General features: G+C 35.8%; 1 protein-coding gene and 1 long non-coding RNA gene across 4 annotated transcripts; one reads left to right on the top strand and one right to left on the bottom strand.

Annotated features, from left to right (window-relative positions):
* The first annotated feature begins 29 nt into the window (after positions 1–29).
* LOC139964248 (phosphatidylserine lipase ABHD16A-like) lies at positions 30–23,739 on the top strand. 2 transcript variants are annotated; one of them, XR_011791926.1, is made up of 19 exons: positions 30–296; positions 2,236–2,362; positions 3,500–3,586; positions 3,829–3,914; positions 4,822–4,892; positions 9,761–9,948; positions 10,745–10,887; positions 11,814–11,877; positions 12,671–12,720; positions 13,408–13,572; positions 14,630–14,693; positions 15,365–15,428; positions 15,796–15,852; positions 17,342–17,404; positions 18,057–18,133; positions 19,138–19,236; positions 19,716–19,762; positions 20,517–21,764; positions 21,913–23,739. XR_011791926.1 is itself a non-coding variant. In XM_071965701.1 (18 exons), exons 1-18 carry the CDS (start codon positions 222–224, stop codon positions 20,610–20,612), a joined length of 1,623 nt encoding a protein of 540 aa, XP_071821802.1. In that variant the 5' UTR covers positions 30–221; the 3' UTR covers positions 20,613–23,739. The 2 variants fall into 2 exon arrangements, 1 of the variants encoding a protein (XP_071821802.1); XM_071965701.1 differs by having other exon boundaries at positions 20,517–23,739.
* On the bottom strand, positions 5,739–9,754 carry LOC139964257 (uncharacterized). Of its 2 annotated transcripts, XR_011791928.1 has the most exons (3): positions 8,331–9,749; positions 7,733–7,797; positions 5,739–7,168 (listed from the first exon to the last, which is right to left on the bottom strand). It is a non-coding gene; the product is annotated as an uncharacterized lncRNA (long non-coding RNA). The 2 variants fall into 2 exon arrangements; XR_011791927.1 differs by having other exon boundaries at positions 7,733–9,754.
* Positions 23,740–23,801: the final 62 nt, after the last annotated feature.

Here is a 23,801-nt window from a genome sequence, read left to right as displayed (position 1 = left end):
TTCATCGGCTCAAACAGAACGACCTTGCTTTCCAATCTTTCCCTTGAATAAATAAGGTGGTACTATCACAGAATTTTAAACTTCAGCGACTATTATCAAAGATATTCCACCTTCTTTGCTATTATTCATTAACTAGGCCTATGGTTACTTAGGCCTAGTTGATAACCGCCAGCTTACTCTACTTCAGCCATTTCAGGGAGATATAGAATCATTTACCAATCATGTTCCAATTTATCAAGTTCGTTTTTGGACCTAAGCTTCGGCGCATCCACAAGCCTGATGGAAATGAAAGCAGGGTAATTTCACACTAATCATCGGTATATTTTCCTGAGGCCTAGGCTAGCTTAACTAAAATAACGCATGACACAAATTGAAACAATAATTACGTAGCCTAGGGCAAGGTCTAACTGTAAGTGTAACGTTAGGCCTAGGTTAGGACAGGCTAAGTTAAAGTAGGCAGTAATTTAGGGCTGAGCCAACAATAAGAAAAACAAACCTAACAAGGCAAGCAGCCTAGCCTAACAATAACATTAGGCATGCTGTTTTGCTGCAAGCCAGTTTGGTATTTAAGTATAGAGAACTACAAATTTGGGGTTTGTAAAGTGTCCTTGGCAAGGGGAATTCCAGCCAAGCAGCAATTTAAAATAGTGGTTTCTGGTACATTGATTTAAAACATGTTCAGCATGTTCAGGAGACCCCAGTTGCAATGGATCGAGAACCCATGCTTATTTCTTCTCATAGTCATACACACATAATACTGTGCAGCCTACACTGTCAATTGTCATAAAATAACACAAATTCTTACTTGGCATGTTTCAACAGATTTGGTTGCCAATTTGGCCAGTTGCTTCACAGAAAAACTGGGGACACTCAAACTGTTAACTGCTAAATGATAAGATAAGATAAACTTTATTGAACAAAGGGTCAACGAATGCTTGCCTTAAAACAGTATACAAAAATATAATATTATAGAGACATGTACAAACAATACAATGGACGAGGCAAGATACCCAAACAGTCTTAACAAATTGCACCAAACAGGCAAGCTCTAGTAGTTGGAGTTTAATTTTATGCCTTGTGGAATAAATGAGGATGAGTGTCTGTTTGTGTGGTCAATGGCAACCGCATCCCACCGTGATGAGGGATTCACAGCCCTGTCCAGAAGCACATGAAGTGGGAGCCATCATGATTATGCATTTTCTTGTCAAGTTTAATCCTCTAGAAGTTGTAGGTAGGACAAGGCCAGTGTTAGTTGAATTTCCCCAATCACCCATGTGCCCATCTAATAATGGCTTCAATACATATTCCTCACTAGCATTCCCACCCTACGATACCAAACTTGATTGCCATACCCCACAAATAACATGGAAATGAAACATGGTAAGAATATTGTTATTTAACATCGAATTTGTTCGTCATATGCAGACAATACATCCTAGAGTTCAGTTTCTTCAGTACATAAATGGACTTGTGAAATAACAACCATGCAGCTGGCCTACAGTAACTTCAGCCCATACCTATCATATGCAAATAACAAAAACATGGGGATCCAGATTCCTACAGACTAAAGTAACAATAGTAGTTTGCATAAGCTGTGTACCCAAAAAACACTGTTTTCAAATTGAGGAAATTGATTACTAGAGGTTGTATTTGAAGTATAATATTGTGCAAAACCTGCAATATGAAATTTTTGTAGGAAATTGACACCCTTGTGGCAAAGTTTTTACCCCAAGAAGTTATCACAGATGAAGGAACAATGTTAAAGCTGATATTTGAATTTTTACTGCTTTAGTTATTTTACTGTCTTGGTATTTCTTAATAAAGCCATTGATAAATGATGAAAATGAATGCAATCAGATCAAGGCCTACAGTAAGAACACAGTATGGGAGAATTTTGTCGTCATTGGATTGCCAGCTTTCATAATCATGCAAGTAATTATATATTTTCACAGGTGAAGTATTGTTCAACCTATTGCTTTAGAGTATTAGCAAATTAAGTCGGACAGGTGATAGTCATTTCATTACAGAGCTGAATAGTTTGTGAAAAACTCTTTCAAGATGTACAGTAGAAGCGTTCCACAGCACACTGCTGACTGAGACCCTATATTTGCCTGATTACTTCAAGACTAAGAGATCAATTTACAATATAGGGTCACAAAATCACAAACTTCTCGTTGTCTGTTCTTTACAATGAATAGTAAATGCACATACAGTACTGTATCTTTTGTTTTGCAGGGTGGACACAGCTATCTGCCCAATAACGTAGAGTATTTTGCTGACCTGACCCTCCGTGTTGCTAAGTTTGTCTGGTCATTCACGTTTTACACAAGTCCATTTCTGATTGCTTATATGTTTAAAAATCGTGAGTACTTTATATTTTTAAATTTTGTCTTACTCTTTGAAATGCTACAATATTATTTAGTTCTATAATTATAAAATAATAGGTACAGTTATAATAAGGGTCACTCAATTTAAGTATATATCATGTATATATATTGTGAACTTGATTCAATTTTCTTGATTCTCATGTTTGGGGCTGAAAGCTAAAAAGATACCACAAATTATTAGAAAAGCCATGTCTTCTTTAAATCATTCAACAAAAAAGAAAACAAATAGAGCTGAAGACATGGATGGACTTCAAGCTCTTTTTTCTTTTTCTATAGTACAGTATGTTGCATTCAGATCAGGTTGTAATTTTACTACAAGCATTAACTACAAGCACTCCAAATTTAATGTATGTCGTCCAGTTACAGAGTTGTTGACAATTGATAATCATGGACGTTAAATATGAATCTAAGAGACTGACTTTGGTCAGCTTGCGGCTTTGAAAAGCCAGAGATGGCTTTTTCGCGAGTTCCTGCTTGCAGGTGGATCTAAAATACATACATTATTAATTCTTGTAATAGTATCTTTGCTGTTTGTCTGGGCAAAGGTTAAACAAAGTTGCTTCTGAGTAGTTCTGACCCTTTACACAGTGGAAGATATGATGTCACTCATCAAGAGCTGTGGCTTGCTTGGTTTATTTACTTAAGAAGGCTGTACTGTAGTACAATTTTTGAACTTTTCCACAATGTGTAAGTCACACAACAGATGTCAGAAATGGTTCCTCCTTACATTAAGTTCTGTAAACATGCAAGTTTACTTGCCGATAAAAAAAATTGAGTCTTTAGTTACAGTATGAGAAGTTAGATGCGTTTGGCTTTTTTGTTGTTGTGTTTGTTTGTTTGTTTGTGTGACTTTGATGCCAAATACAAGTTGTTTTATAATCCTACTTGTAAGAATGCATTAAATCAATGTTGTACATAGTTGATTAGCCAGAAATGCCATAGCACACTTAATTATCCCCTGTAGTTGTATGCTTAGGAAAGATTTTTACATACATGGCAAGGGCAGTTGACTTTTTAATTTTTTTTATAAACAGTCTATCAAACTTGCAATGCTTCTTTTGAATAATTATGTACTCATGATAAATGTATTCATCTTCTTTTTCTTGTTTCAGAGTATTTCACAATCGAGGGTGTACCGTTTCTCGTCAAAGGTGGAAATGTCATTCTGTGTGTTGTTTTAGGGGCTATGTGGTGTAGAGGTGAGCAGTTTTGTGTAACTTCTTACTGTACACTAAGAGTTCATACAGTCTGTAATGATTCATGGTTGCCTTTACTTGTGTTCGTCCTCTTGGGATTGATGACTCATACTTGAAGCATTTTGAGAATCTACTTTAGATATTAGACCAAGATTTTGAAGTTGTACTAAGAGCCCCATGCTGGTACTGGTACTGTACCAAGAAAAGAGCTGATACTTTAATAATCTTTTTGTTCGTTCCTTCAGGTGTGGGAAGATACAGCAACCCAGAATACCAGAAGTTTATGAAAGTACTAGAAAAAGCAAAACAGAGCAAACAAACGGAAGAGAGGGTAAGGATTCCAAAGATTTTGTCTTTTCTCACTGTTTTAGTTGGTCTGGAACCTCAAAGGCAAAACTGGTCCACATTTGCTTATCTTGCTATGGATGAATGGCTTGAATGTTTGTATTTTTTTCCATTGAGGCTGCTTGAAAATTAATCTAGTTGAAAAGTCCAAAATTTGTAGGTTAATCATTGTACAGTCTCTGCAATATGATGTTGTTTGTATAAATCTGTTTGCCACAAATGTTACATAATGTGTAAACCAACAGAGGCGTGAAAATTTCTGTCCCTTTGAAGCTTTCTTGATGATACTGAAGTCAATGTAAATAAAAGTGTATAATCTGTCAGCAAATATTCATGCAAAGCACCACTTATAGTATGGAATAGTAAGTCATTTTTTATTGTGTATATTTTTGTAATATGCATTAACCGTCAATCTGGGGTGTCTGTTTTCTGTATTTGTTATCCTTTTACATTATACTTTGTTTTTTTTATCTTTTGCATATCATGATGTTAATTGGTGATGTCATGGAATAATTTTATTTTCAAATTTTTTTGTAGCAGTTTTGAAGGCTTTGTCTCCTATGAAATGCTATGGTTCCTGTGCACAAAACACTGCATATTTCCACTTACATATTTCCACTTACATATTTCCACTTGTACTAGCAATTTGTTCATATTGCCTACCTTTTGTGTCATGTGATACAGGATAAATTGTTCCCTGGATGTTGATAAGTGTTGTGTTCTTGTATGTGTCATATTGGACTCTATGATTGTTGTTAAAGTGTCCATCTAAAACACTAATCAAACAGTTAATTCACATTCCTCACATCCTAGCATCGTTTACGAATGAGTGAAATGATGTCTAGATAGTTCGAAATCCATTATTTTTTGATGTTCTGTATTTTGCTTTACAGCAATTAGTCCATAATTTCGACTTTGACTTCAATCATTGGCCGGTGGATTTCAGTGCAGCCGATAGTAAAAGGTATATCCAAAAAATTTATTTATTAGAGAAAGAAATACGTTTGTGAGCCTCTTCATGTAGGCCGTGGGCCGAAGTAGGAAAAGTGATCTAAAAATTAATTTTCGTTGCAAAGTCACGGGGTCTACATGAAACCCATAACATTTTATTAGCAATATGTATTATTTTCCAAAATCAGTTGTTCCCAAGTGTCAATGTTGCACATTAATGTTTTTTAGGCCAAAATGGCGGCAATTTCCCCATACATATCCTGCACAAAATAGAATAGACCACAAATACCATAAAATTGATCAGAAGGAGAATCTACCTTCATGTTGAGGTCCCGCCGGCTATTTTGAACATATGTGGAATGATAATTTGTTTAGTGGGGGGAGGGGGGTCTACTAAAAGGTCACAAAGCACTAAAAACAGAAATAGAGGGCGCTGTCCATTTCAGTATATCGGAGCATTGCATACTGCTATGCGAAAAATTATAATTAAAATTACTTCGCGATGCTTTTCATTGTAATTACATGGTAAATCTGTCTTATTTTGATCATGTGCCAAACATCATTCTGCCTAGCCCAATACTATGCACTGCAATTCCCATACCTGTTTGGTAGCTGGACATGGATATATTAAATGGTGCTTAAAATCCTACCCCTCTCGAAAATTTCACAGATTGAAGCCCCTCTTGAATTGAAAATATTGAGGCAAAGTTAAGGGATTGGGAAGGTATGGGGAAGGATGAGGTGGTGTAAGGAGGGTATATGTATAAATCTAGTTTATAAATGAGGAAAGCATATGGGAGTGAAGCTCCAATGTAAACCATAAAGTGTTACTGTATGTAAAGAAGGCAAGAAAGGTGTGTTAGTTTCAGTTCTGTATTATATTATTATTGCAAAAGATATTTTTTCATAATTTTTTTTGAAGCATTTCTTTTTTTACAGTTACTTTATAAAGGGCCAAAACATTATGAATAAGAAGTGTAACTAAAAATAAGCATTTAGCATATTTGGTCAACGGCATATATGAACAGTGACAGTATTCTAGTTATTGTTACACTTTTTGAACAAGACATTCAACATGCACTGAGTGAGGACATTATGTGGTACAATGATAATTACATTTATATAACCATTCAGAGAGTCAACTGATTTGGAGATTCCTTGGAAAACAAGATTTTCAAAGCTCACACCACTTTTGACCAAAAGAGATGTAGTTGGTGTGCCTACATGCAAGTTTGAAAATGTACTTAAACTATTATGTGTACAATCCAAGACATCACAGGCACACACCATCACCAGTGCATAAATTCCTTTTTACAAATATTGTTAAACTGAAGTAACAATTGAAAACATTTACTATATCTAATAGCTACAGTATGTATACATTTTCATAGAACAGGACCTGTAACTGTAGCCGTCAAAAATTAGGACCGAGTCTTCCACGGAAGGTTGCTCTTTACTTATTCATCTGGTTTTCTTTGTTTACCTTCGTGAAAACTACAAATAAAAATAATAATTATACAAACAACTACAATATGCACATTCTATCGAATACATATACAATAACAAGTGAATATATCATCTATGGTAGTAAGGCTAGTCCATTGATTGATATAGTCCCATCAAAACTGTCGCTAAGTTCTTACGAAAAGAATATTTACTATCTCTGTAATTGATGGATTTACATATTACAATTGGACAGGAAGAAGCCTTTAGGTCCGGGGTAAATTTGCATCTAAACCATAACATAAAATAACGAACCTCTTTGGACTCTTTACAAATGTCGGCTCAGTTAAGCACTCTGATAGGTGTGGCAAAGATAAATTCCTATCTGTACAAGGCTGTGCACCCTCTCTCAAAAAATGCCGAGTGAGAGACATCTCGGCCTCGTACACAAAACAATTTAAAGTAACCATTGTGCGGTACTGTAATGTGAAGAATTCCACATCTGGGAATATTTGCCATGCAGGACAGCACGGGATTGCTGCCAAGCTCACAAATTATGAATACGAACATGTTTAAATAACAATGAATAGATTTTACGTATAGAAATTGTGAATGAACTGTGAATGAACTGTGAATCAATTGTGAATGTACCTATGAAGTACATTGTACATTTTCGTGAAAATTTGCAGGAATTTAGACATGGCAACTTTCCATCATGTCATCTCTCATGCAGAATTGCTAATTTGAAGGTCTTGAATAATATAACTACTGGAGACAGAATGTGGCCACTGTGTAGTGTGTGGACTGATCTCAGCAGCTTTGGGGCAGGTCCTTGATCCATTGATTCTGTTGACAGAGCAGATGAAGATTTATTTAATATGTATTTGTGATACACAAATGAGCTTCTTTACTTCACCTCAAGTAACTTAAAGTTGCTTTCAATCACTTCAATGTTGCATAGCTGATAGATAGTTTAAAAAGAGATATGCAACATTGCAATAAATGTCCACATTAATAAAAAACAGTGACTGATAAAGCTCAAATAAAATATGCTTATTAACTTATGCTGCATACCATGAGCTTTGCAAAATTGATTATTCTACATTAATTTTTTACTTTACAATTCAATTATTTCCTCCCTCCCTTATTTACTTTTAAACAGTACATGGACCTGAATTTCCATTGAAATACATTAAATAAGCAAGGCAGTATGCATGTCTGTTTACTTACCGAACCATGTTGTCGTTTTTTTCAATGATATGTTCACACACGGAATGGGACTACAAGCAGTTATGTATGTTAAAAGAGCTATGTTTTGCATCATTACAGTATCATAAGTATTTGTATAGGCCTATATTCCAACACATACATATTTGCACTCTATTTGAAGGCAACAGACGGAAATCTTACCTGATTGATCATTGTGTGTGAAGTCTCCAAAATCTGTGCAGTATCAGTTTAAGCTGGTAAATCCTCTGCAAGACAGAAAATAAAGAAAGAGATTTCAACAACAGTTTTGTTGAATTGAGCCTAGGATGACGATCATATATTTACTTTGTGATTATGATTTACTTCAAGGCCTGTATTTAAGAGACGGGTTGTAACTGTTCAGTTGGTTAAACTCACATTAGTTCCAAAAATATATAAACAAGGCATCTTCAACAAGAAATACAGCATATTTGAAAGACCATACCAAGGGGAAAGAAACTTTGAACTCATTGCAAGTTTTACCTGAACCAGCAACCCTCTTCGTTCCTGTGACAAATTGTACACAGAACGTACATCCAGCCAACCTTTTGTTTCAGCATAGCCTGGTCTATTGAATAACACTGGTTTAGTCAACGTTATAACTTAGCTAGAGCTGTGTACAATTTTTACCGCGTAGGCCTAGGCTAGTTGAGAAGGACTGTGGTTACTGTAACTGTACGAACTCGAATGACACAGTTTCCAGTCGATTAGAGCATTCATTTTCAATGTAATATTTCAAGAATACTTTAATACTACTCACCAACTGATTGTGTAAGTTTAGATATAGCCCTGGAGATTTTGCATACGTCGGTAAACTTCATATAACATTGCCGATGATACCCGCACGTTGTTGTGTCCAACGTCAAGTTGAGTTATGCATTGTCAGACAAAATACTATTGGCAATATCCCCTAATTCTCCACCTAAAGCCTTCCATTCCTTAGCACATCTGATTACTTAAGCTTTGGAGACATTGGTAAATGCAGTCATTTTCTCTGAGGCTGTCTTTGAAACATGGATAATGCATTATAATTTCATTTTCGTTCGGCAGGCCGCCTTATCACTAGTTGTCGCCATGTTCAAATGTTGCCAGATGTTAAAAAGTATTGCGCAAGCTTGTAGACGCGATTGTGATTGGTTACTCGTGACATCATACGCTGTATTTTCGCCTTATAAACTCTCTCCAAATTTGATTAAAATGGTAACGGTTATTAATAACAACTGCAAAAATGTGCACGTTAGACAACTGGGAACAATCGATAATGGTGATTTCATATTATTTTCATAATTATAATGGCATTTTTTGGTAGTCCTCTCTGTGTTGCAACGAACTTAAACGATTTTGGACTTCGGCCCACGGTCTAATGGGACTTTGGCAGCTTTAAAGAAGGTGTTGTCTTCCCAATCACACTATATGCTAATTCCTGCAAGGATCAGGTTGGGTTCTGAGATCATTGCTCTGTCAATACTCTAGAAATTCTTCTTCTTATCCAAAAAATTGAACTTTGCTGATTGTTTACTTCAACTGTTAAATGACACTGATAATTCCAGCCATGTTTTTTTTTTATATATACAAAAGACGGCTTGGTAGTAGATATAATTCATATGAAAGTGTAGGCTGAAAATGAAATGTTGCACACCAACCCACCACACACTACCACTAAGGATGTACAGTATGATTGCCTGTGACTAAAATAGAGATATTAATATTAAATGGGAAATAAATTTATTGTTCAAAAAGTAGGTGTCATCATCGTCATCATGATGCCACTAACTTTAGCCGTTGCCAGATAAATTAATAAAGTATCGCCAAGATTTAGGCCTAAATAAAGAAACTCTTTTGATTTTCTTCAAGCATGCTATAACGATGCAGTTATCAAATACTTAAGTGCAGACAATTTGCAGTAAAGTGTTTTGTTCTAGACAGTAAAGTTTGACCACCAGAATTCTCTTTAGTTTGTAAGATTCGCTCTCAGCTCAGGATCCCAATGAATAGAAATCATTACACGTATTGATATGAATTTCTTTGTTGGATTTATGAATATTCATTAACTGAGTGAATGAATATTTATGAACCAAATGTATGAATATATATTAGTTTTTGTGACAAATGTCACTGAATGTACTACCCTGCCAGTATACCCTATCCAGGAGTCGATCATCACAGGTCATGTGGTGTTTTCCTTTACAGTAGCAAAGCTAAACCATTAGGACTTTCTCTAGAGGATCTCCACTCGCAAACTTCAGCTACAAGGAATCCTGGTATAGTGAGTCAAATATTTGGCCTTCCTTGTGAACTACTGAGCTATGTCTCCATGCATACCTTTGGAAGATGGATCGTCTATCCGGGTCACACGAAGCTTTTGAACCAGTTAGTAGGTGAGTATGGCCATGGAATATTTATTTAGCCTATTAAGCTCCTTTAAGTCCCTTTTATGGAGCAGCTGCCCTGATGCTATGGACATATGTCCTTTCCGTAACTTTTCTGATTGCTTTTGGCTTAACTCACTGTTACCATCTTGCATGGCAATCTTTACATTTTAGAGCATTATTGATGGGTCTTTTGTATCAAACTGATACGTCTCTGTATTTGTGCAGCAATTTGTGCAACAATTTGTGAAGCATGAAAACAAACATTTTTCATTGAAGGTAGTACCTGGATAATTACATAACATAGAGGTGCCTGTACTAGATTGCATGACTATAAGTAATGAAGTCAACAAAAGACAAAACTATCACACCCGAAAGTTAATATAGAGTTTTAAAGGGTGTGAAGACTCGCGCACAAAGAAACGTCTCATGCCGGTAATCTGACCTACTTTCAAATAAGGTGTAACAGAAGTGTTAGACACCACCATCGATCCCAGAAAATACACACACAGCTTGCTACCGTCTGTAATTAGACACTAGTGTACAGTCAATACATACAGCTACGGTCAATACCCACAACACAGTGTACATAGCAGCGATGGACATCTCAGGTCCAGATAAAAGAGAACAAGGTATGTTTCATTACTGTCTGCATTTCGTAGCGACATGAACGAAACGTCACTTGCAAGCAACGGAAAGTAACTTTTTCAGATGGCCGCACACGGTTTGGGGCGAGTCTTCAATGCCTTTAATGTCTCCAAGGAATAACTAAGACTATCTGCTCTTCTGTAACTATTTATTTTAGCCTCCACAATTCAAGAAAACAGAGACAAAATGGTGGAGAAACTTTATGGGTTGAGATCGAAGTTGGAATCCAAGGATGGCAACGGTATCGATGTGATGTTCTTTGATAGAAGAAAATCAACGCAAGCAAACGGACAAAAATTGGTGAGTTGTTATTGAAAGCATTTTTAATAGCTATTTCGTTTTCAAACACTGGTCTGCTAGTTAATTCAGCTGTCTTTGGTTGATGTTCTTCTTAGATGTGTTTATATTTGCTTTATTTCATGTATTATCTTCATCAGTAAGTTTCATATTGGATTAGCAGATAGAAAGAAATGAACCATTGTCTGGTGTTCCTGCAAGGTTTTCTTGGGGGTGGGGGGGGGGGGTTGAGGTGGGGTTTGGCCTTTTGTTTTTCTTTATTAAATTAAAATTCTTATTCAGTATGACATAACTCTCAGTTCTCTCATCCACTCTGTGATGTATACATGTAATTAACATTACGTAAATTTGTGAAATCGTCTTCGACGTAGTGAGATGTTACATGTAAGTATACGTGTGAAAAGTGAAATAGTCTTCAATAGATAGTAAATGCAATTGGGCATACCCTACAGAGATAGCCAGGGATGTAGTCAGAAATTTGAAAGGGGGGAGCAGACAATTAAAAGGGGAACTTCTCACAAAGAGAGCATTATTACCCTTTAACAGAGTGCCATGATGTGCAGATACAAAATGCCCTCCATGTTGTGAATTGAGAAAGATCAACCTGGTCCATCTGACTCTGCTACTCTGGGTTTACCTTTCAGAAAGTTGCCATTCCATTGCATCTCTTAAAGCTGTTTATTTTCATGAAAATTACAAGGTGATTACTGCAATTATTCCTGTAGTTTTGCTCAGTTTCACCTGTACAAACTTGTCAGTACCCTGGACATGTTTGTCTCAAACTTTTTGGATGAAATTCTGTGGGTTATTTTAATCTCACATTGACACTTTTGCCATCCGTGTTTAACTTCAGGTGATATGTAGTAAAACCATTGCAGTAACCATAGTGCTGTAGATGATTTAATCATTTTTTCTTATCTGTGTTACAGGTTGTCTGTACAGAAGGCAATGCAGGGTTCTATGAAATTGGATGTGTAGCTACTCCACTAGACTGTAAGTTGCACCCCCCCCCCTTCCTCCTCCTTTTTATTTTGATCAGTTTATGATAGGATGTAATCTAAAGATGACCATAGGCACACAATATTTGTGTTTATGCTTTCTGTTATGCATGTGCTTCCCGCCTTCCTTTCTGTACTCTCCCCCCTCATTGTTCTCCTGTCTGCCTCTATCTCCTTCTTCCCTCCCTCCTTCATTTCTTCCCTCCCTCCCTCCCTCTCCTCTTCCCTCCCTCTTCTCTTTCCCTTTGTCTCGTCTATCCCATCCCTCTCTTGTCTCCTCTTTCCTTCCCTCTGTACTTCCACCATCCTTCCTCTACCCTTTCTCATTCTACCCTCTATCTCCTACTTTCCTTCTTCATTTCTTCCCTACCTCTTAACTCCCTCTCCTCTTCCCTCCCCTCCTCTACTCTTTCCCTTTGTCTTTTCTTGTCTATCCCATCCCTCACTGTGTCTCCTCTTTCCCTCCCTCACTTCCTGGCTTCGTCTCCTCCCTCCCTCCTTCCCATTCCCCTCCTTCTCAATTCCTTCCCCTTCTCGTAAACAAGATCGGTCCATATGTTTCTGACTGGCTATTGACGCACAGCTTGCCTTGATTTGATATCATGCACAGATTGTTATCTTGCTAGTACATTTAGTATCTTAGATGAACTGAAAGCCCTGCCACATTTTACTCACCTTGAGTAGTAAAACAAACAGAATCCTCTGAATGCTACATTCATCATAGACATCGTCCTGTTTATGTTTTCTTTATTCTTTATCATAATTGTTCCTTTTGTCTTGTACCTCAGGTGGATACTCAGTCTTGGGATGGAACCATCCTGGCTTTGGAGGGAGTACAGTAAGTTTTCAGCTTCCTTCTCATAAAACACATATTCTAAAAAATAGTTCTACAGAAGTACAATCTTGTGATTTTTTGTTGTGCCTGCTATTACTGAATGAACAAGGCTTTAGAGATGTTGTGTTTCTCATACAAATATAAAAGTTCTCTTTTGATAATGGCGTTAACATTGTCACATCACCGTCCTGTTGTAAGTAAGCTGGTGGTTCATTAAAGCAGAGGAACAAAGACTAGAACTGCTGGTTGTGAAGTTTTTCATCTTTAAAAAGTGAACAGTGTAAAGAACGGAGACATTCCTTTCTAAGCAAGAAGGCAGAAGAACTCATACATTTCTTTTTAATATTGTCTTTAATCGCAATGGAAAGATTAAGCATCCTTTAGCTATGCAATCTGTTTAGTTATGCCCTCTCAACATCTGTAAAACCAAGGTTATAATACTGACTTTAAAGTCTTTAATATTAATATTTGTGTTCGTTCACAATTGTTAATTGTGACTGACATTTAACTGTTCTTCTTCTTTTTTACTCTTTTGTGAGATGATACCTTTCACAAGATGTCCGATTGGGCTGAATCTCACTTGCATCAGATATATTTGAAATATACATTAACTCAACACTTTTTTGACAAATTCTCCATTTTATGCTCCTACATAATTCCCATTGGTTTTTTTCCCCTCTTTCTGTACAGGGCACTCCATACCCCAAGCAAGAGCAAGCAGCCATGGAGGTAGTCATTCAGTATGCAATTGAAGAACTAGGATTTGGCCCTGAGGATATGATCCTGTTTGCATGGTCTATAGGTGGCTATGCCTCTACCTGGGCCGCCATGAACTATCCTACCATCTCTGGAATCGTAAGTTGAAGTTTCATGGCACGGCAGCTAGTTAATCACCTAGGGCGAACTTTCAATCAATCAATCACCTCTGCTGAACTTCCATCGAATGTTTGGATTTATATTTTCATGATTTTTTTTCGTTTTTAATTTTTTTTATTGGCAAGTCTAATAAGTGTGCACTAATACCAGATTTATGCAGGTCAGATGGTAATTAATTTTTTAATCAGTCGATGCCATTGCTTGTCCCGGAAAGTTAAGTTCATACATTCGGAGACCTGGAAATCTGTTGTGACCGTTGAGCTTTCGTAGGTTTAGACTAAGTTTTGATAACAGTGTCGAAAAAAGTAACCGAGCGTCTGGAGATTTCAAAGATCATTCGATAGAGAGATTTGAAAAAAGACTAAACCTAACAATCAATTTAATGTAGTAAGGGTAGAGAGCAAGTCAAGTTGAAACACCCATATTAACATTTGTCCAAGAAGGAGTGGAGCCTTTAAAAATGGAAGCTAAATATGATTCTTCACAGGCAAACTAACTCAGGTGTATCGACAGACACACAGGTTATTACACTGATAAACTGAGCATAGAATGCGAGGTAATAGATTTAAAAACAGTGGACATGATTGCTATATAACTTTACCATTTCAACAGCCTTTGTTGTAGTTAGATGATTGTAAATGCAGTGTTGTTTTTTAGCTTCTTTTAGCTCCTATCTATTATTTTGGTATCATGTTTCTATGTGGCTTGATGCAATTTAATTGTAAATGTAGCGAGTTTCTTTGAAGTCTTCTGCAAAGATGACTCATAGTTTGTTAAAACAAAAGACTTGTTAAAGGTAAAGATTAAAGTCTGTGCGTGTGTCTGTGCGTGTGTTGCTGCCGAGGGATTAGCCAGTTTGCAGAAGTGAGATTACATTGATTACAGTACCTATCATTGAATAAATAAAATTGGCAACAGCTAGGTCATCTTGGTATCTGATGCAGCTTGTAATTTAATTATTAAGTTAGACCAATGGGACCAAATAATACTGAGCCTAAGAATGATTTCCTGCCTCTCTTTTTTTTAACATTCACAGATTTTAGATGCAACATTTGATGATATCGTGTCTTTGGGTCTTGCAAAAGTGCCAGAGAGCATGAGTAAGTTATAAAGAAATGCTTGGACATAAAGATTCACAAAAACATGAAAAGAAAATGGAGTAACAACATAAGCTATATTTATCTCTTAATCATGAGCAGAAAAGATAAGATCCTCAAAAAAATATATAAATTAATAAAAAAGTTAAGTATGATTCTAATGGGACTATAATAATTTAAATGAAATTTAGTGTTAAAAAGAGCCCCGACTCCATAGTTTCGTGTACCTATTGGCCATCCGTTGGATAACTGGAGCTAAGCCGCCAAATGCCTATACTGCATAATAACCCAATTCTTCCTGGAATTGTTCTGTGGTTTGTTGTCATTAGGGCTGTCTTTCGTGCTTGGTATAGCTTACTTCTCTTCGATGCGTTAGTTACAATGTCCTGATTCCCAGTTTATGTGTTAATAACTTCTTGGATTTCTTGGTGAATTAAGTCATAATTTCCATCTTATCGATCTGTTTCCTTCTCTTTACTTCCTAATGATTTTTGTTTGATTGTTACACCTTTCTTTGAACGTTTTCTCACGAGATGCTGATGTAAGACTTGATTTGTGGGCGGGTATACCGGTATATGTTTTTGCTTATACCGTCACACCCTAGACACGAGGTACATGATACCTTGATACAATGGTCGTTACTCTATCTACTCTCATCTTTTTACTTCCTACAGAGGGTTTCGCCCACCGTAGTCTGCGAAAGTACATGAATCTGAACATCGCCGACCAGTTAATTAGGTGAATGCATTACTTTTGTCGAAAACATTAGAAAAATATTTGCTCTGAATGAAAGTTCAAAGGGTAGATAAAATATTTAGGTTCCGAAATTTAAACTAAAGATATCCTCAAGTGGAATGAGGACATTAAACAGATGTAGTTGCATTAATTTGCTTTATAATATAATGAATGTACAGTAATTTGATAGTCACATTTTGTAATGTTTCGCCTACTTTAGCATCACTTATTATGTTTAATATAGTTTTTGAGAAATTTCGAACTTTTTTGAAAACAGACAAGCAGGTTTTGAGACGGAAAGCAAATTCAAACTTTTTAAGATATTTCTTTATCAATTTTCATTTTTGTTTATTTGTTTGCATCCTACCAGATACCCAGGTCCAATCAGGCTGATTAGACGAACAAAAGATGAGGTCATCATTACATCGTAAGTTTATTATAATTAGATTCACTAGTGTTAAAAATAGTGAATACGTCAATGAGATGCACTGGTACACGTAGGTCAGTAGTTTCATATTACCGCTGTTTAAAATATGTAGCGCAAATGCATGTAAAACAAAATATGAAAATAAGAAAATATAAAAAACCAGGCGTCCATAGCAATTTGTTTATATGTATACTTTCCTCTCTTATGTAAAAATTTACCGCGAAAGTGGCATTTTGAGTTGATTTTGATAATTTGTCTTCCACGTATCAATAACAAAATTCCTCAACAAGATATTTGATCAGCCTGACTAGTAAAATGTCAATTCAAGCACATGACATCACAGTCAAAAATGTCTTGAGTTTTTAATTTTTTTTTTGGTTGTGATCAATACTGCCATGAAAAAGGGTCAGGGTGAAGAAAATTTACAAAAAAAAACATAAAAATGAGAAAATAAAAAAATTGAAAAGTAACAAATATCCATACCAGTTGTGTTTGTATACATTCCTCTCTTGTGTAAACCTTTAATGCAAAGTGGCATTTTTAGTTGATCTGTTGAAAATTTTTCCTTTCGTCTTTACATACTGTGATCAAAACAGACATGAAAAACTTTCGGATATCAAGTCAAGTTTGCTCATCTCTCACTCTCATTAGCAATCTCTCGGTAGAAAATTCTAGAAGTCTTGTTTTAGTTTGATTTAACTCCAGTCTTGTCTTGGAGTGGTATGAGGCATTGTTATCCATGAAAACATTGTTGAGGCAATGCAAAAAGAAAAAAAAAAAACCTGATTTTAGTGGTACCGTTTCGTACGTGCAAAATATTGTATGTATCTGTTGTGTTAAGCATGGTCAATGTTACAGATTCCAACAGTTGTGAAGACCCTCATTCCATTTCTTGCTCTACCAGGAATTTCTTGGAATGATTGGTCTCCTTATTTAGGTGTATTAGTCCAAACGATGTCCCTATTTCCAATGTAGTTTGTTTACTGTTCATTGTTTGTTCAACATGTCTGAGCTGATCGTGGTCTTGGATTTTTTCCTTTTTATATTTCTCTCATTCTTTGTACAAGAATGATACAATTTTTTTAAAATATGAATGCACTTTATTATGATAATTCAATTCTATGAGAATTATTCTCAATATCAATAATTTAGTTTTATTAGCCTCTGTTCGATGTTTGTGAGTTTATGGTACTTTATGTATGTATGTATGTATGTATGTATGTATGTATGTATGTATGTATGTATGTATGTATGTATGTATGTATGTATGTATGTATGTATGTATGTGTGTATGTGTGTATGCGTGTATGTATGTATGTGTGTATGTATGTATGTATGTATGTATGTATGTATGTATGTATGTATGTATGTATGTATGTATGTATGTATGTATGTATGTATGTATGTATGTGTGTATGTATGTATGTATGTATGTATGTATGTATTTATGTGTGTTTAATCATTTGTCATTGGTCTTATCATATTACAGAGAGCACCCTGATGTTGCCTTTAACAGAGGAAATGATCTGCTTATCAAATTATTACAGTATAGGTAAAAAAACCTTTCTCTTATTTCCTTCATTTCTGCGCCATGAGCGTCTTCTTTGACGGATACCGGTGCATTATATTATTCCATTATTATTATTATTAGTATTTATTTTGTGTAAAAGTAAGTTGGCCTGACATTTCGATCCTAGCAGGATCTTCTTCAGAGGCTAAATGACAAGGGACAAATACACACACAGAATACAGACAGGTTAATGAGCATGGTGAACACAAAGAGATAGATGTAAGGGGATTAGTAGACAAGGGTGGAGAGAAGAATTAATTTTATTAGACTTTTATCACAAATACATTTTGTTTTCTTAGTTTCTTTTTGCACTGTGTATTTCAACTATGTAAACATGAAAGCAGGTATGTTGTCATTTGTCTGTTAATCAATGTTTCCTGTTAATTGCTTGAAAACAGGAAGTTTAAGACAAAGAAAGGGGAGGTATGCTGTTAAGATAGAAATGATTTCTTTTTACTGTCTTATGCTATTAGTTTAGGATCCATTTTGTCAACCATGTAAAATACAGTTATTAAAGTCTCTTGTATCATACTCACAAGTTTACATCTTTCACTTTATCAATGAGTCATCACATGTAGCCATATCAGACACTGATTTCATGAAAGGGTTTGTTGTTGTAACTATTTCTCCACAGGTACCCTACGCTGATGAATCTAGAATCAGTGGATGTCCTCACTCAGTATTTACACGCAGCCGATCAGATATCCATGTGTAAGTTGGCTTCGTGTTTTCAGTCGCTTGGGGATTTCTACTTTGTTCATGGAAACAATTCATATTGCTTGGATACAGAAAGCCACAGCTTAACCCAGCTATCAAAATTCAGCTTAATGTTCCATTATTTGAGTACTCTTAAAAGACAATATCACAAAGCTATTACTCAGCTATGGGCTCTCAAAACTAGTGCGTGGCCCTCTTATTGTTTTCTTGCACATTGCATATGCAGTTGTCGATTTTCAGGTTTCTGTCACTTCGGAAAGGGAAGAGTGAAAGAGTTGGAAAAGAGAGAGAGTAAAGAGAAACAAGCTTGCATCAATATACACATTATTTATTATTATTATATTAGGTTTACAATCTGGTGCTGGGCCAAGGCCCTCTCACACTACTTTACAACTTAACCCTGGTCATTGATAACTTGTCACACCTACACACCAAAGTGTGCACAATTCAATCAATCTCTCCTGGAGCACCACAGTGCACCACAGCCACGTGTCCCCTGGGGACTTCCCATAGGGTGCAGCCACAAACCGGCGCACACAACTATATTTACAAGTCACCTCGCAAGTCCCCATATATACACCTGGGTGAAGAAAGGCAATGGATATAAAGTGCCTTCCCCTAAAAGACAAACGAAATGATCTGTCCAGGACTCGAACCTGTAATCCTTAGATCACAAGTCCACTGCCTTAACCACTTGACCGCAATGCCCTCACATACATCCACACTCACATACAAACACATACACACACACTCACAACTTGATTACATCTCTGTTACTTACCTGCCTAAAGGCTAGTAACCAAAAATGGGGATATGGAATGCCTGGAGAGATGAACTTTCTGGGTCAAATGATGAACAGCTACATTTATTGTCCACAGGTACTTTTGTCTGTAATTTGTTGACTATTCTCTCCAGTATGTGCCTTGCATCTATATGAACTTTGCCTTGTTTTTCCTGTATTTATTTATTTATTTTTTTGTATCTAATGCTAATTATAGTATCCATGTGTAATGCCTTGGAGATCGATGATGAAGAATGTACAGCTATTCTCAGAGACTACTGTGAGACTCATTCTCCAGCCTATCCTATTCTGATAGGTAAGTCATTTATTACACTACTGTGAGACTCATTCTCCAGCCTATCCTATTCTGATAGGTAAGTCATTTATTACACTACTGTGAGAATCATTCTCCAGCCTATCCTATTCTGATAGGTAAGTCATTTATTACATTTTTGATCATATTCGTTCCTGCAATGTCCTGCCAGCATATTGACCCTCGGTTCACATTAAGGAAACAGTAAGATAGTGTGTGGTACATTTTGTTTTGAAGGTGGGTGCTGTCAACATTCAGTGAACTCCTGCAGTAATGAAGGGTTTTCATAAGAAAAATGAATCACGTTTAAACAACCACATCTATATTTGAGAGAATTTGGTTCACCAAAACAAATGTGACTGTATTTTCTCTTAACTGTAAGTGTCATATTGTCTTCCACAGGAATATTCCTTTAAGCGAAGAGTCGTTTTGTTCTTATCGTCATCATGTTATTAAAATGTTCTTTGTTTCTATTTTGTCAGGAGAGGACATGCCAAGGGTTAAGAGAAGCCAACTTGTTATATTTCTGGTAAAGATATTTTGTCCATTCAGTTGTTAACATAATTCTTATCGTCTGCATCTAGTTTAATGTGTGTCTGTTTTGTAATCTGAAACGTGTTGAAATATTGAAGTAGCACTGAAGTGTGGAGGGGGGGGGGGGGGGGCTCATGTATGACACACTAAAGACTTGGAAGTGGCAAAGTTTACCCATTGTTGAATAAATTTCTATATTTCTACATATTAAGCCTTTGCAATATGTCACCAACATGGTGCAAATCGATAACTTTTCCTATTTTGTCAAAATTTTGAGTACACTGTGGGCAATAGCGGTGGCAGTTTCTTCACGAAAAATTGCCAAAAGCTTTCAAAAATAACTTTGCTGGGGGTTCTGAGTCTCCAAATAATTCCCAGACACAGAAGTGTTCACTCACACAATCATATGTCCAAGATATGAACATATGCTCCAAGGTCCGCAATAAAATCATCATTGAAGTTTGAACATGAATGATTATTATTGTTTCTTTCTAGCATATTTGGGGTTTATACTGAACATTGAGTGTGACCATTATTTTCTTTCTAGCTTATTTGGCAGTATCACTGTTGGCCTTTAATATCACCACAGAGTCTTAAAATCTCGAGAAAGCATGTTATCATTATTGAAACAATCTTTAAGAACCTAAACGTGACCTACCACCCTCTAATAAACATATGTAGACAGCCTTGCTCTCTTTGAATTATAAAATTTTGGTAAAACTATTTTTGTCCTTTTCTTTTCTCACCAGGCCTCCAAGTACATGACTGACTTGGAAGCTACTCATTGTAACCCTTTACCAATGCCACTGTTCATCAAGCCATGGTCTCTCCAAGACAACCACTGAATGGCAGCATGTGATTGGTCGAGGTGATCAGGTAGTCAGAGAGGATGTTGTGAGAGATCAAGTTATTGCCTCCTGACAGAGCTGAAATTTGAGAAAGATGACCATCAGAATGCTTCTCTTACCAACAGATGAGATGGTTTGAATGTTGATTAAGAGGTTGCGTTGGCTTTCGTAGATAAGTGCCAACTCTGTGGAGCTGCTCTCAAAATATGAAGTGATCAAATTAATATATTGCCCTAAATAGGTGTTAATTAACCATTAATTGGTTAATTAACAAGTAATTAATTATACTTTTTTTTTTTTTTTTTTTTAGCATTCTAATATTTTTATCATCTGGACATCTTTCCCATATAAATCCCCATGACATAGTAAATCAGAAATGCTTAAAGAATATTAACCGCCTACCTTGTCTGAAATAGAAACTTTACGAGTCAACGTAATGAATGAAGTGCATTGTTGTGTGCAGTTACTGTCAAAATGGATGGAGTTTTATCATAATCAATGTTAAAAGTAGCATTAATGATTAGGTCAACTTCAATAAGCAATCACATTAAGATGTTAGAAAGAAATTATTCTGAAATAAAAAAATCGATGTTAAAAGTAGCGTTAAAGTAGCATTAATGATGAGGTCAACTTCAATAAGCAATCATATTAAGACGTAAGAAAGAATTATTCTGAAGACCGTTTTGAACTCCAAATACAATCTAGATAACGCCCGAAAAAGTTATAAAAATATAGAATTGTTCCTTCTGGGTGTTCTTGTGGTTTTGTTGTTCGTATCTTGAACTGGAATTATTTTAGTAATAGCTAACTGTAATGCATTTTCTTTTTGCTACTTTGCCAGAGGCAATCTATGCAATGGTGATGGTGTGTGCATGTATGTTTGTGCCACTTGGTTGTAAACACGGTATTTCAAAAAGTTCATATACTGGATTAACTTTCATACTTGGTATATGGATCTGTCTTATTGAATAAAAGAACCCTATTGTTGTCTGTGAAGTTGAATGGTCATTTGGGGTCAACAGAAGTCAAAGTCTGAAAACTTTGTAAACACGATAATTCAAAAAGTGCATCTTTGTTGAACTTCATACTTGGTATGTAGATCCAGCTTGGTGAGTAAAAGAACTCTATTGAAATTGGTACAGGTCAAAGGTCATTTGCAGTTAAAATAAGTCAAAAGTCAGTAAAAGCTTGTAAACATGATTACTAAAAAAGTACATATTTTGTAGAACTTCATACTTAGGATGTAGAACCAGCTTAGTGAGTGCAAGAACCCTATCGAAATTGGTAGAGGTCAAAGGTGAACATGTGTCAAAGTACGTTATCATTTGTAAACATGTTAACTCCAAACTTAAAGATGTAATTAATCTGTGAGTTAAATCATACTATTATTTTCTTTTGGTGAACATTGTTTGGTCAATTCCAGTTCAATTTAGTGATCTCAAGTGATCTTCAGCTATACATATATAGTCATCCCGGAAATTAAATCTGCTTCAAATAGTTGATATGCTTGTGTTGGAAGCTTTAAGACACTGAAATGGCTCTTATCATTTTTCACACTGAGAGCTTCAAGGGGTCCACAGGTTATCTTAGATGGTCTCAAAATTGGCCTTATTCTCTGTGATTTATACTAGATGACTTTGGCTTTGACAGGAAGTTGTGAAAATATATATGTATAGTGTATAGACAATGTCATGTAACTCTCATTCATTAATAACAGTTATTAAAGGGATAGTTGACAGAGCTGATTTGCTAGCTCAAAATTAGTCAAAGAAAATGTCTAGTTGCTCATACATCTATGTGTAAATATTTCACCTAGGAAGACTGTTCTTTCTGGATATTGAAACATTTTGGAATAAAAATTCGATACTGTAAAATCCTTAACATTACTTGGTTGATGCCTGGCAAGTGAGTGCTACAATTAAGAGCTGAAAATTGCTTATTTTTTCTGGTTTTCACTTAATTTTTGGAAATATTTAACTCACTTGCTCTACCTAAGTCAGATGTGTGGAAGTTTGAGCAAATTATATGGCAAGGAATCACAATGCCAACTGGCCTTGTGGTTTGTTTGAACCAATCAGCCAATATGCATTTTCCTTTTATAATTTTTCTTTAACCACTCAACTGATGTGTTTTCATTTGTGATCTACTTGATCAAATATTAAATTCATACTTGAGCAAGTATCATCAATATGAACATTTTAAGATTGCTTTATAGGGTTATAACTTTTCTGTTGCCAATATTACCTTGGAGAGGTCTCTCAATCCATCATCGTTTCTTATTGATTCACGTATCGTGTGTATAATTATTATGATCAGTCTTCTTATAGGGCATGTGCATATTTGTATTGGAGCTGCATCTTTAATGTTTGTGTGATACTGATACCCAGGCGACTGTTGTTGTGTAATACCTTCACTGCTGGTGACCGTATAAACAAAAGCGATGAAAAATTCTGTCTCAAATCGAGTGATGTCTTTCTTGTTTCGGTTCGTAGAAATTTGCGTCTTTGTTGGGTTGCAGCCAGTTGGCTCAAGTTTCTAATTCTTAGTAACACTCTATACTGTAGTGTGACATGTGAACTACCATAAATAATTATCCAAACTCACTTGGGTGATGGTTAGAGATGATTGATAAATATTCAGTGCCAAATGAATATGCAGTTGGTTTAACTATTCATATTACATCACTAGAAACCATAAAAAATAAAAAAAAGCCTTCAACACTCCTATTGGGGAGCGGATAACACCATTATACTTGGCCGTATCTTTCTGAGTTCAATCTCTCACCAAGATTCTTGCAAATGATACACAGTTTAGTTAGCTGCCCCTCCTCCCCCTTCCTTAACAAGCTAACCAACGGTTGGATAGTGTAGGCTTGAATTCAGTTTGGTATGAACTTTCTTGCCTTCAAGTCCAAAAGTGTAGTTATAAAGGTCATCTTTAAGTTCAAGTTTCACCAGTGAGTTGAATTCCAGGTTCAGGATTAAGATTAAATGGAAGTCTAATTGTCAATGTAACATTTAGACAATACATATGAATAACACTACACACAATCGTTGTATCGTCAACTACCTTTATTAATACCCTCAGACAAGTGTTGAAAAAACAAACTAAGATAACCATAAAATACCCTGTCATGTGCAATGAAAGTAAAACATTTGATGTAACCTACATGTTGCAGGCTTACCC

Source organism: Apostichopus japonicus, chromosome 22, assembly GCF_037975245.1.
Source record: "Apostichopus japonicus isolate 1M-3 chromosome 22, ASM3797524v1, whole genome shotgun sequence".
In the NCBI taxonomy this organism is placed as follows: Eukaryota; Metazoa; Echinodermata; class Holothuroidea; order Aspidochirotida; family Stichopodidae; genus Apostichopus; species Apostichopus japonicus.
Note: the sequence above shows the minus strand (reverse complement) of the source record. Positions and strands in the feature narration are given on the sequence as shown.

What these genes read in the sequence shown, in the direction of transcription:
- LOC139964248 (XM_071965701.1), top strand. Translation starts at nt 222, where the DNA reads ATGTTCCAATTTATCAAGTTCGTTTTTGGACCTAAGCTTCGGCGCATC. An exon ending in CTGATGGAAATGAAAGCAGG is followed by an intron (nt 297 to 2,235) that starts GTAATTTCACAC and finishes TTTGTTTTGCAG; the next exon opens with GGTGGACACAGCTATCTGCC. An exon ending in AAGCAAACGGACAAAAATTG is followed by an intron (nt 10,888 to 11,813) that starts GTGAGTTGTTAT and finishes TCTGTGTTACAG; the next exon opens with GTTGTCTGTACAGAAGGCAA.